This window comes from Schistocerca cancellata, chromosome 4 (genome assembly GCF_023864275.1).
Source record: "Schistocerca cancellata isolate TAMUIC-IGC-003103 chromosome 4, iqSchCanc2.1, whole genome shotgun sequence".
Classification (NCBI taxonomy): Eukaryota; Metazoa; Arthropoda; class Insecta; order Orthoptera; family Acrididae; genus Schistocerca; species Schistocerca cancellata.
The window spans coordinates 244,475,814-244,488,917 of NC_064629.1; the positions used below are offsets into that span (position 1 = coordinate 244,475,814).

Here is a 13,104-nt window from a genome sequence, read left to right on the forward strand (position 1 = left end):
TTCCAGTGTTCTGCCAATGAACCGTCAGCCACCTTACCTACGACTCAAACTATATGATCATTTCATTCCATATCACTACAAATTTGGTTTTTTTCTGTCTTTTACTTCGCCCCCCCCCTCCCGACACACACACACACACACTCCGTGTGGGTAGAGGGTGAGCTGCGAGCGGTACAATACCCCGTTCTTCAGTGAAAAGTTGTTACAAAAAATTAAAAAATGAGCTAAAATTAATCTATGAGTAAATCTGGATGACAGTAAAAACCTCAGCAGACTGGAAGGTAGCCTTCGTACATCCACTACACAAGAAAGGCAACAAACAAGACGTTAACAACTACAGAGGAACTTCTTTGCGGCTAACTGCATGTAAAATATTTTTCAAGATTTCACTTAACTGAGTAGAATAAACACTGGACAGTCATTCAGGTACATATCATGATGTTTTTAGGAAGGGAAGATCGTTTTCTGAACAAATATTTAATCTGAAGTCACAGTTTAAAGAATTCATAATAATTATGGAAATGTTTTTGATTGCAAAAAGATGTTTGATTCCGTTGAAAGACTAACTGTGGATGTAATAATTCGAGGATTTTGTACAAAATCTAAATTAGCAAACCTAGTTCGTAAAACACTAACAGACACTATCTAAAATGAAATTTATGGCAACAAATATTAGCCCATCGAAATACACACAGGTATATGGAAAAGAGATGGACTATCACCAGTTCTTTTTAGCTGTTTGAATGTAAAACTGCATAAATGATGAGATTTCAGCGCTAAAGTTGGGAAGAGAAAACGAAAATATTCGGACACATTGTCTCACATTTGCAGATAGCTTTGCTGTACCTTCTGAAAATATGACATTTACTTTAACAGAACTCAGTCTTTTAGAGAAAAAATAGTCAGTAGGAATGGCATTAAAATCTCTTCAGGGAAAATCAAAACTTTTACAAACATTAAAAATGCACAGAAGTTTCTGAAAATAGATAGTGACCAAACAGAAAAGGCAAAAAAAAAAATTAAATATCTTGGGGATATAACCCACTGAGACCGTGTGGAGAATGGTGCGGATCGGGTCGTGTGTAGTTATATAAGCCGTTGTTTGTTATTAATAGAAATGAATGTAGGTGGTAGGGTTGACAGTGGGAAGCTGGTAGGGGAACATAAATTTGGTAGGTGGAGAGCCATGATGTGGAGTTATAGTTCGTAGGATTGATAAATGTCGGGGCGGATTTCATTGTCTGGGAGAGCGTGTCGGCTGAATTTGTGTTGGAACAGGATACGCAGTGCGTGCGGGTTTATGGATGGTGGTAGTTGTTTGTAAACGCGCGGCATTATACCAGCATTGGTAATTAGAAGGAAAACAATGTGGTGACTGGAATCAAGATTGTGGATAGCATAGGATATGCGGTGGTGTTCGATGTTGGTGTGGAAGGGTGAAATTTGATGAGATTGTAGAAGATCCACGTAAGGGAGGGTAAGCGTCTGCGGAAAACAATGCGGAGTGCATGAAATTCAAGGATATGGAGAGACTAACATAAGAGGGACGGAAATGCATGCAACATTGACGTAATAGAGAACGGGTCAAGATTTTGTAAGTATGTAGGATAGTGAAGGGGTATAATTTCCAAGTTCAGCCAGTTAGTATTTTAAGCAGTTCTAGTCTATTGTGGGCTTTTTATTGGATGATTAGTAGGTGAGGGTTCCATGTTAGTTGCCAGTCGAGGATTATTCCAAGATATTTTAGTTTGTTACTTAGAGGTTTAGGACGGTAGTAGATGGTGAGGCAGAAGTCTTGAAGTTAGAAGCTGTGAATGGTTCGTCCTATAATTAATGCCTAGGTTTTGGACAGGTTGGTCTTGAGGAGGTATTGCTTGCACCAGAAGAAACAAATTGTTATGTGCACATATTATAAATTAAAGTCCTCAGCTGCATTTTCCTTTCTCTACGCAAAGGCCAATTTTATGAACTACTGTCAGGAATTTTAAACGGTTTTCAATAATAAATTGACTCACACAGGCAAAAGATTGACGTACAAAATTATAGTAACGATGAGTGGGTAATATACAGACATCAAAAAAAAATTTTGCATCACCTCGGTTCTGAGAGTTCCGGAACCTGTACAGAAAATTGGAATAGAGATCAACATAAACATCATTTTCGCCCTTTTTATTGCTCATGAAAACCACACATTTCATGTTGTACCACCATACAGCGAGACCTTCAGAGGTGGTGGTCCAGACTGCTGTACGCACCGGTACCTATAATATCCAGTAGCACGTCCTCTTTCATTGATGCATGGCTGTATTCGTCGTGGCATACTATCCACAAGTTCATCGAGACAATGTTGGTACAGATTGTCCCACTCAACGGCGATTCGGCGTAGATCCCTCAGAGTGGTTGGTGGGTCACGTCGTGCATAAACAGCCCTTTTCAATGTATCCCAGGCATGTTCGATAGGGTTCATGTCAGGAGGACGTGCTGGTCACTGTAGTCGAGCGATGTCGTTTTAACCGAGCGAGGTGGCGCAGTGGTTAGCACACTGGACTCGCATTCGGGAGGACGACGGTTCAATCCCGTCTCCGGCCATCCTGATTTAGGTTTTCCGTGATTTCCCTAAACCGTTTCAGGCAAATTCCGGGATGGTTCCTTTGAAAGGGCACGGCCGGTTTCCTTCCCAATCCTTCCCTAACCCGAGCTTGCGCTCCGTCTCTAATGACCTCGTTGTCGACGGGACGTTAAACACTAACCACCACCACCGATGTCGTTTTCCTGAAGCAAGTCATTCTCAAGATGTCCAAGATGGGGGCGCGAATTGTCGTCCATGAAGACGAGTGCCTCGCCATATGCTGCCAATATGCATCTACATCTGCACCTACGCGATTACTCTGCTATTCACTATAAAGCGCCTGGCCGAGACTGTCTCTCCCGTTCCACTCTCGAACGGCGTGTGGGAAAAACGAGAACTTAAATATTTCTGTGCGAGCCCTGATTTCTCTTATTTTATCGTGATGATCATATCTCCTTATGTAGGTGCGTGCCAACAGAATGTTTTTGCAATCGGAGGAGGAAACAGGTGATTGAAATTTCATGAGAAGATCCCGTCGCAACGAAAAACGCCTTTGTTTTAGTGATTGCCACTCCAATTCACGTATCATGTCTGTGGCACCACCTCCCCTACTTCAGGATAATACAAAACGAGCTCCTCTTCTTTGTACTTTTTCGATGTCATCCGTCAGCCCCATCTGATGCGAATCCCACACCGCACAGCAATACTCCGGAATAGGGCGGCCAAGCATGATGTAAGCAGTCTAATGGTTCCACTATCGGTCGGAGGATGGTATTCACGTATCTTACAGTCGTACGGCGCCCTCCATGACCAGCAGCAGCGTACGTCGGCCCCACATAATGCCACCCCAAAACAGCAGGGAACCTCCACCTTGCTGCACTCGCTGGACAGTGTGTCTAAGGCATTCAGCCTGACCGGGTTGCCTCCGACGATAGTCTAGTTGAAGGCATATGCGGCACTCATCGGTGAAGAGGACGTGATGCCAAACCTGAGTGGTCCATTCGGCATGTTGTTGGGCCCATCTGTACCGCGCTGCATGGTGTCGTGGTTGCAAAGATGGACCTCGCCATGGACATCGGGAGTGAAGTTGCGCATAATGCAGCCTATTGCGCACAGTTTGAGTAGTAACACGATGTCCTGTGGCTGCACGAAAAGCATTATTCAACATGGTGGCGTTCCTGTCACGGTTCCTCCGAGCCATAATCCGTAGACAGCGGTCATCCATTGCAGTAGTAGCCCTTGGGCAGCCCGAGCGAGGCATGTAATCGACAGTTCCTGTCTCTCTGTATCTTTTCCATGTCCGGCTGGACACTTCCCTTGTTGAGAGCCCTTCCTGGCAGAAAGTAACTATGCGGACGCCATCGAACCGCGGTATTGACCGTATAGGCATGGTTGAACTACAAACAACATGAGCCGTGTACATCCTTCCTGGTGGAATGACTGGAACTGATCGGCTGTCGGACCCCTCCGTCTAATAGGCGTTGCTCATGCATGGTTGTTTACTTCTTTGGGCGGGTTTACTGACATCTCTGAACAGTCAAAGGGACTGTGTCTGTGATACAATATCCACAGTCAACGTCTATCTTCAGGAGTTCTGGGAACTGGGGTGATGAAAATCATGTTTTGATGTGTGTATGTATTGTTATCTGTCCCATATTAAACTGGCGTTCGGAGTAACATCTCGTAGCAATGATGGGAGCTGTGAGTTGGCCAGGTATAAAAAAAGGCTGTATTTGTCAGGCAAATGGAGTAAAGTAAACAGCCGCCGTGACATGAGACAGCAGAGAGCTTGACCAGAATCTATACATATCTATCTATACATAGCGTAAATTAAAGTCACCCTCTGCGTTTTTGTGTCTGTGTTTCACGACTTTACTCCGATTGAAATTACTTTGTGACTAACGTTTAAGCGAGTCGATTGGTAGGTGCCAGCCGACATTCAGTCGCAGCTCTTTCTCGAGAGCCTGTCCGGTAGGTACGTACAGCGCCTTGTGAAGAGTAGCTGGGTTGCACGCCGGCGACACTGTCCTCTGTCAACCACCAAGTAATTTTAATTTGAGTATAACATCGAGTACTACGGTACACATTTCGGTACGGTTATCACTAACAGATAGATTGATACGCGATGTAGTTATGTGTTTATAATTTATGACAGCTACGCCAGAGAAGTCGTCCGACCGTAGATACTAGCGAAGCTTTGTTGGTTCGCTAGTATGCAGGTTTTTGCACGAGTTGTTTGAGTCTAATTGTGAATCATTGATATTGTAGTCATACCTTCCTACGTCTTTTCGTTTTGCGAAGCGCTTCATTATAAATTTCTGTACATTTAAGGGGAGTAAGTATGGCGGAATATGTCAAAAAGTGACATTTTCGGATTATAATCTCTTATTAATATTTGATATCTCCTGAATAATTTGATGCTTTATTTGTCAAAAAATTCCAATTGTAAGTGTAGTTTTTATCATTTCGAAGTTAATATTGCGTGTGTAAAATTATCCAGTCGTTCTGCACTGACTTGTCTAAGTATCACTATCTCTTGAACTATTCAATCTAGAAGGCTGTGGTTTTCAGCTATTTATTCCTTGAAATCAGGTTAATGTTCGTGTCAAGAGGTTGGATGCACTGTGTAAACAGAAATGGCGGTATAGCACATGCATTTTGTTTATTTACTTAGTAGTTGTCGTGTTTCATAAGTTTTGAACTGAAAACATAGTGGTTTGGTGTGTTATTATACGCTCTTATACCTCTTTTCAACATGACGAAAAGAAAAGGTTGTTTTAAGAACCAACCTTTTCATGGAAATCAGCATATCACAAAATCTGCATCCAGTGTTGATCCTGAAATAGATTTTTCATAGACCCGTGATAAGGAAACGCCAACTAGTGCTTCAAAGAGGAAACTTGGAAACAATGAGGATTTATTTATTGGCAAAGATCAAAATAGTTTAGGTTATGTTCTTTTAGATTTGAGTGTGTTAGGACAAGTTTTGCAAAATGCTGTGTCATGTAAGGTTTGTGGTGAGCAAATTAGCATCTCTGAGGAGTCATCTGCAAGAACTGGACTGGCTAACAAAAATCCAATATTCAGGGGGAAGTTTGCCGGCTCTCGACATCATTTTGGACTTCTGAAAATTGCAAGAATGACTTGTTTGAGAGCAATGTTAGATTCCTGTATGGAATGGGTGCGTTGGGAAAGGATTTACTGCAGTTGAAGTATTATGTGCAACGCTGAACTTGCCAAACCCACCAACCAGATCAAGTAAGTACACAGAAGTAATTGGTGAATGTGTCAAATGTTTTGCTGCTGCTTCTATGAAAACTGCTGCTAAAGAAGCAGTAGAATTAAATAGCACAACAGACTTATCTGTGGCAGTTGATGGCACATGGCAGAAGAGAGGTCACACATGAAAAAATGCAGTTGCAACTGTCACTAGTGTTGACACAGGTAAAGTTTTAGACATTGAAGTGCTAACTAAATACTGTCATCAGTGTAAATCAGTTGATGAAACAAGTGAAAACCTATAAAATAAATTGTGCTAAGAATTATGAGGGAACTAATGGGGATATGGATGCTACTGCAGTTGTTTCTATGTTCAGACATTCACAACAGGAGAGAGGTGTGTGTTACACTGAGTACTTGGGGGATGGTGATTCAAAAGCTTACAAATCGGTAGTGGAAAGCCAACCTTATGGTAATAAGCAGATTGTTAAGATTGAATGTGTGGGCCACGTTCAAAAACGGATGGGAACACGTTTCCGAAGATTGAAGCAGACAAATGGAAAAGAGAAGTTATCTGATGAAAAGACTCTAAACGGTAAAGGAAGACTTACAGACAGAAACATTGATGAACTGCAGCATTATTACGGAATGGCAATAATAAACAATACACATGACCTACAAGGGATGAAACGAGCAGTGTGGGCTACATTCTTCCACAAATCTTCCACTGATGATACACCCATACATGGTCTTTGTCCACCTGGTGCTGATTCGTGGTGCAAGAACCGCAAAGCTCAGGCAGCGGGTAGCGAGGAACAATTTAGGCACAAAAACAGCATACCATCTGCAGTGATGGAAGCTATTAAACCAATATATAGAGAATTAGCTCACCCTGACCTTCTTTCCAAATGTCTCCATGGTCGAACACAAAACCCGAATGAGTCTTTCAGTAGTGCAATTTGGACCCACATACCAAAAAATGTCTTTGTAGGAAGGAAAACTCTATGCTTGGGTGTTTGTGATGCTGTGATAACGTTTACTGATGGTATAAAGGCAAGAGTTGGGGTACTAGAGGAACTTGGTATCACTCCAGGTGTCAACACACTGCAAGGCTTTCAGCGAATGGATCGACTCAGGATCATGAAAGCCCAGCGTGCAGCAGAGGAAATGACTAAAGAGGCAAGATGCAGGAAAACAAGAAGCTTCTAGGTTTGCAGGATAATCAAGAACAGGATCCAGATAATGCTGCTTATGGGCCTGGCTGTTTCTAGAAGCTGGCATACCTCCATGTGTAAGTTAATATCAAATAAAATGTTTCAACTTGATTTGCCGGAAATGACATTTTTAAAAGTATTTGACCCATTATCTCAGGAACTATTACAGATACAGATCTCTAATTTTACACTACGTTACCACTTAGCAGTTACTACGTTACCACTGCAGCTACTGAACCTTCCAAAACATCTCTACCTCTAACAAATTTTTACCTACGGAAGAAAAAGTGGACTTCGAAAAGAAAATATTGAACACCATTTTTTAAAAATCATAACTAGCTAATTATTTCTCTGTACATTTTGATTCTGGTTCAGTAATCAGAAAAGGAGTGATACTATACATCCCAAAAATTTCAGATCTCTATCTGTCACAGGTTCTGAGATAATGGGTCATCAATATTGCAAATTTAACACTGTGGGTATAGGACGTACGTACTCCCCTGAAAGAAAGTCTCTATTCTTTGCACACATTGAAATCATATCAAGGACAAGTTGAATATTCTGCAGCTTTTCCATTCATTGCTTAGTTCGTGGCTAGTGGTACAATGCTAAAACGTTTGTAACGTTAAGAAATGATGGATCGTTGCTGATACGAGTGTGGTGTGCGCAGGCGCTGACGGACCGCCGGTCGGAGCACGAGCGCGTGCGCAAGCAGCTGAAGGCGCGCTGGGCCCGCGAGGTGGCGCGAGCGCTCGCCGCCGCCGCAGCCGCGGCCGCCGCCTGCCTGCCCGACGACGAGGTACACTACACTCTGCTCTAACTACGGTATATGACCAAAAGCGCCCGGACACCCTTATCCAATGAAACGGTGGACATCACGAGAGGCGCACCCACCGGTATAGAACGAAGTGGGGAGTATTGTGTTGCCAGTAGAGAAGCAGTAACAACATAATGGGTCGGTCAGTAGCACTCACTGACTTCGAATGTAGACTAGTCATTAGAACTCAGCTGGATAAAAAATCCATCAGAAACGTATCAACCCTTGTTGTTGTCGTTCTTGTTGTTGTGGTCTTCAGTCCTGAGACTGGTTTGATGCCGCTCTCTATGCTACTCTATACTGTGCAAGCTTCTTCATCTCCCAGTACGTACTGCAACCTACATCCTTCTGAATCTGCATATTGTATTCATCTCTTGGTCTCCCTCTACGATTTTTACCCTCCACGCTGCCCTCCAATACTAAATTGGTGATCCCTTGATGCCTCAGCACATGTCCTACCAACCGATCCCTTCTTCTAGTCAAGTTGTGCCACAAACTCCTCTTCTCCCCAATCCTATTCAGTACCTCCTCATTAGTTATGTGATCTACCCATCTAATCTTCAGCATTCTTCTGTAGCACCACATTTCGAAAGCTTCTATTCTCTTCTCGTCCAAACTATTTATCGTCCATGTTTCACTTCCATACATGGCTACACTCCATACAAATACTTTCAGAACCGATTTCCTGACCCTTAAATCTATACTCGATGTCAACAAATTTCTCTTCTTCAGAAACACTTTCCTTGCCATTGCCAGTCTACATTTTATATCCTCTCTGCCCGCATCTCGTGGTCGTGCGGTAGCGTTCTCGCTTCCCACGCCCGGGTTCCCGGGTTCGATTCCCGGCGGGGTCAGGGATTTTCTCTGCCTCGTGATGGCTGGGTGTTGTGTGCTGTCCTTAGGTTAGTTAGGTTTAAGTAGTTCTAAGTTCTAGGGGACTGATGACCATAGATGTTAAGTCCCATAGTGCTCAGAGCCATTTGAACCATTATATCCTCTCTACTTCGACAATCATCAGTTATTTTGCTCCCCAAATAGCAAAACTCCTTTACTACTTTAAGTGTCTCATTTCCTAATCTATTTCCCTCAGCATCACCCGACTTAATTCGACTACATTCCATTATCCTCGTTTTGCTTTTGTTGATGTTCATCTTATATCCTCCTTTCAAGACACTGTCCATTCCGTTCAACTGCTCTTCCAAGTCATTTGCTGTCTCTGACAGAATTACAATGTCATCGGCGAACCTTAAAGTTTTTATTTCTTCTCTATGGATTTTAGTACCTACTCCCAATTTTTATTTTGTTTCCTTTACTGCCTGCTCAATATACAGATTGAACAACATCGGGGAGATGCTAAACCCCTGTCTCACTCCCCCCCCCCCCCCCCACCCCCAACCACTGCTTCCCTTTCATGCCCCTCGACTCTTATAACTGCCATCTGGTTTCTGTACAAATTGTAAATAGCCTTTCGCTCCCTGTATTTTACCCCTGCCACCTTCAGAATTTGAAAGAGAATATTCTCCTCAACATAGTCAAAAGCTTTCTCTAAGTCTACAAATGCTAGAAACGTAGGTTTGCCTTTTCTTAATCTAGCTTCTAAAATAAGTCGTAGGGTCAGTATTGCCTCACGTGTTCCAATATTTCTACTGAATCCAAACTGATCTTCCCCGAGGTCGGCTTCTACCAGTTTCTCCATTCGTCTGTAAAGAATTCGCGTTAGTATTTTGCAGCCGTGACTTATTAAACTGATAGTTCGGTAATTTTCACATTTGTCAACGCCTGCTTTCGTTGGGATTGGACTTATTATATTCTTCTTGAAGTCTGAGGATATTTTGCCTGTCTCATACAACAACCCTTCTAAAGACGCCAAATTCTACTGTTGGTGATGTGACTGTGAAGTGGAAACGCGAAGGAATAACTACAGGCTAAACCCTGATTAGGCAGACTTCATGTACTGACAAGCATTACGGAGGGGGATTGTATGCCGTTACAAGGAATCACTGGAAGAAATCACTCGTGAGTTCCAAAGTGCTACCCGCAGTCCAGGTAACACAATGACTATGTGTATGGAGTTAAAAACAATGGTATACAGTGATCGAGCAGCTCCTCATACGCCACACATTTCTGTAGTAAATGATAAGCGACGCTTGATGTGGTGTAAATAGAGACGCCACTAGGCTGTGGATGACTAGATACGAGTGATTTCTGCATCTACACGTACATGGATACTCTGCAAGTCCTGGCAGAGGGTTCATCGAACCACCTTCATAATAATTCTTTAATATTTCACTTTCTAACATGGAGCGCACAAAACGAACACTAATATATTCCGTGCGAGCTCTGATTTCCCTTACTTTATTACGATGATCTTTTCTTCCTATGCAGTTCGACGTCAACGTAATATTTTCGCATTCGCAGGAGAAAGCTGATGATTGAAATTTCATAAGAAGACTCCGCCGCAATGAGAAACGTTTCGTTTTAATGATGTCTACTCCAAATCCTGTATTATGTCCGTTACACTGTCTCCCCCATTTCTCGATAGTACAAAACGTGCTGACTGCTTTGAACTTCATCGATGTACTCCGTTAATCCTATATGGTAAGGATCCCACACCGCCCAGCAGTACTCCAAAAAAGGACGGACAAGCATGGTGTAGGCAGTTTCTTAAGTAGATCTGTTGCATCTTCTAAGTTTTCTGCCAACAAAACGCCGTCTTTGGTTCGCCTTCCCCACAACTGTTTTATGTATTCTTTCTAATTTAAGTTGTTCGTAACTGCAATTCCTGGGTATTTCGTTGAATTTACGGCCTTTAGATTTGATTGATTTATCGTGTAACGGAAGTTTAACGGATTCCGTTTGGCACTCATGTGGATGACCTCACGCTTTTGATTATTTAGGGCTGACTGCCAATTTTCGCACCATACAGATATCTTTTCTAAATGGTTTTGCAATTTGTTTTGATCTTCTGATGAATTTACTAGGCGATAAACGACAGCATAATCTGCAAACAACGTAAGAATGCTGCTCAGGTTGTCTCCTAAATCGTTTACATACAGGGTGATCAGAAAATGTGGGAAACACTTGCAGGGTAGATTGGACAGAGACATATATGTTAAGAGAAAAAATCGATGCGTTGCGCCGTTTCCGAGTTCTTTAGCATTGAAGTTAGTCAGTCAGGTCGTCACGCTCGCAAATTTAAGTTTCAGCTCTTCAAACAAAGCACTTTTTGGGCAACACAGTCCCTGGCAGACCGCTTGAATGTGTGCACGTGGTGTCGCACTTGGATAATTTCAGTGCTAAATAACAGCGAAACGACGAAACGTGTAGAATTTTTTTCGGAACGTATATGTCTCAGTAGAACGTGCCCTGCAGCATCCCTAGAAGCGTTTCAGACATTTTCTGATCGCCCGGTAGATAAACGATTTAGGAGACAATCTGAGCAGCCATGTTAGGTTGTTTGCAGATAATGCTGTCGTTTATCGTCTAGGAAAGTCATCAGAAGCTCGAAACAGAGGGCCTATAACAATGTCTTAGGGAACGCCATAAGTCACTTCTGTTTTACTCGATGGAACTGTGACCTCACTGACAAAAAATTACGAATCCAATGGCGTAACTGAGACGATATTCCATAAGCACGCAATTTAATTATAAGCCGCTTGTGAGGTACAGTGTCAAAAGCCTTCTGGAAATCTATAAATACTGAGTCAGTTTGGAGTGATGAATCACATTATACGCTGTGGAAATCCGAAGGAAGAGTTTGCGTTCGGCGAATGCCTCGAGAACGTTACCTGTCTTCATAGGTTGTGCCAACAGTGAAGAACGGAGGGATGGTGTTACTAGGTAGCGGTTTTTCGTAGATCAGCTGCGGTCCCCTTATTGCGCTTAAGAAAACGCTACATACGGAAGGATATGACCACATTGTAAAGCGTTCTGTACTGTGTACAGTTATGGAACAGTTCAGAGACGATCCTTGTTTCCATAAGCATGACTGTGTAACCTGTCGTAGAGCAGCATATGTGAGACAATGATCTGTGGATAATAACATTCCTTAAATGGACTGGCCTGTCCAGAGTCCCGATATAAACCAAATGGAACACATTTTGGATGAGACTGGACACAGAATTCGCTCCAAACCTCAGCATCCAACAAAACTACCATCTCTGGTTTCGGTTCTTGAGGTCGAATGGGTTGTCATTCCTTAACAGACATTCAGACGACTCAGTGAAGTGTATCCATCAAAGTTCAAGCAGTCATAAAGGCAAAGGGTGGACACACTGCGTGTTAACTTCTAATAATAGGTGTCCGAATACTTTTCATCAGATAGTGTACTACACAACTCCGTACTTTCTCCTCGAAACATTTTAACAGCTTTCGTGTAGTTTCCACCTCTCGCAAGTTCTATCATCCATTCCAAACCTTCTAACATCATACACTTTGTCTCCCCGTCAATATTCGTTTACCCTTCTCCCCAACCACCATCCTCCACCACCTGCTGAAGTTCCCAAGCCTCATCAAATGCCAACAGCGTGTTCGGTAGGCTTATGTTTTCCACAGAAGTAACTCGCTAGAATTCACAGTATTCCTTGAGAACCATGGCCAGATGGCGCATTCGTATTACAATGTGTCCCCTTCCTCACAACTCCATACACTACACGTACTGCCACAGGCTGACATAAATCACCATGTCCTCCCATACCATGCAATCAATGTCGCATCAGTTATAACATCCACTATCTCTTCACCCGCTTCCGAGGGTCGCTAACGAACACCTGTGATGTGGCGGTCGATTCGTGGTACGCAGGTTCGAATCCTGGTGATAGAACAAATTTTCACTGCCAGTATATGACCTGCAAGAGGAGGACAGGCGGTGGCGTAAAATTCCTGATCACCAGTCTTTGCGACAATGTCTTAGATTAAATTGCAAATCACTCCGCAGTGTCTCATGTAGTGAGTGTATTTGACGCTTTCGATGGTGATCCGTAAGTCGAATACAGACATCAAGATCGGAGGCTCCCTTTGTGCTATTCGATCGGTGTAGCATATGTCCCATCATCGGATTTCATCCCCTCCCTTCTCTCGTCGTCATCATACCACTACATTGCACGCGCAGCCATTAAACTCACCTACATTCTACCAATACACATACGACACAACTCTCACATATTCGCAAGCAAAGCAGTCAGTGAGAGCGTACGAAAAGCACCTTGAACCTGAACTACCTTCTTATTGAGCAGTAAGAGTTGCTGAAGAGAGAAACACATTTTGCAATAAAAGCTGTTTATTAC

At 42.9% G+C, this 13,104-nt stretch overlaps 1 protein-coding gene across 1 annotated transcript in view; it reads left to right on the top strand.

Moving 5' to 3' along the window:
• The window catches only part of LOC126184045 (rho GTPase-activating protein 45-like), a 636,308-nt gene that overhangs the window by 498,395 nt on the left and 124,809 nt on the right, over positions 1-13,104 (top strand). Inside the window, exon 9 of the mRNA XM_049926404.1 lies at positions 7,673-7,738. Within this exon, the coding sequence (XP_049782361.1) occupies positions 7,673-7,738 (66 nt within the window). The remainder of the gene's footprint in view (positions 1-7,672; positions 7,739-13,104) is intronic.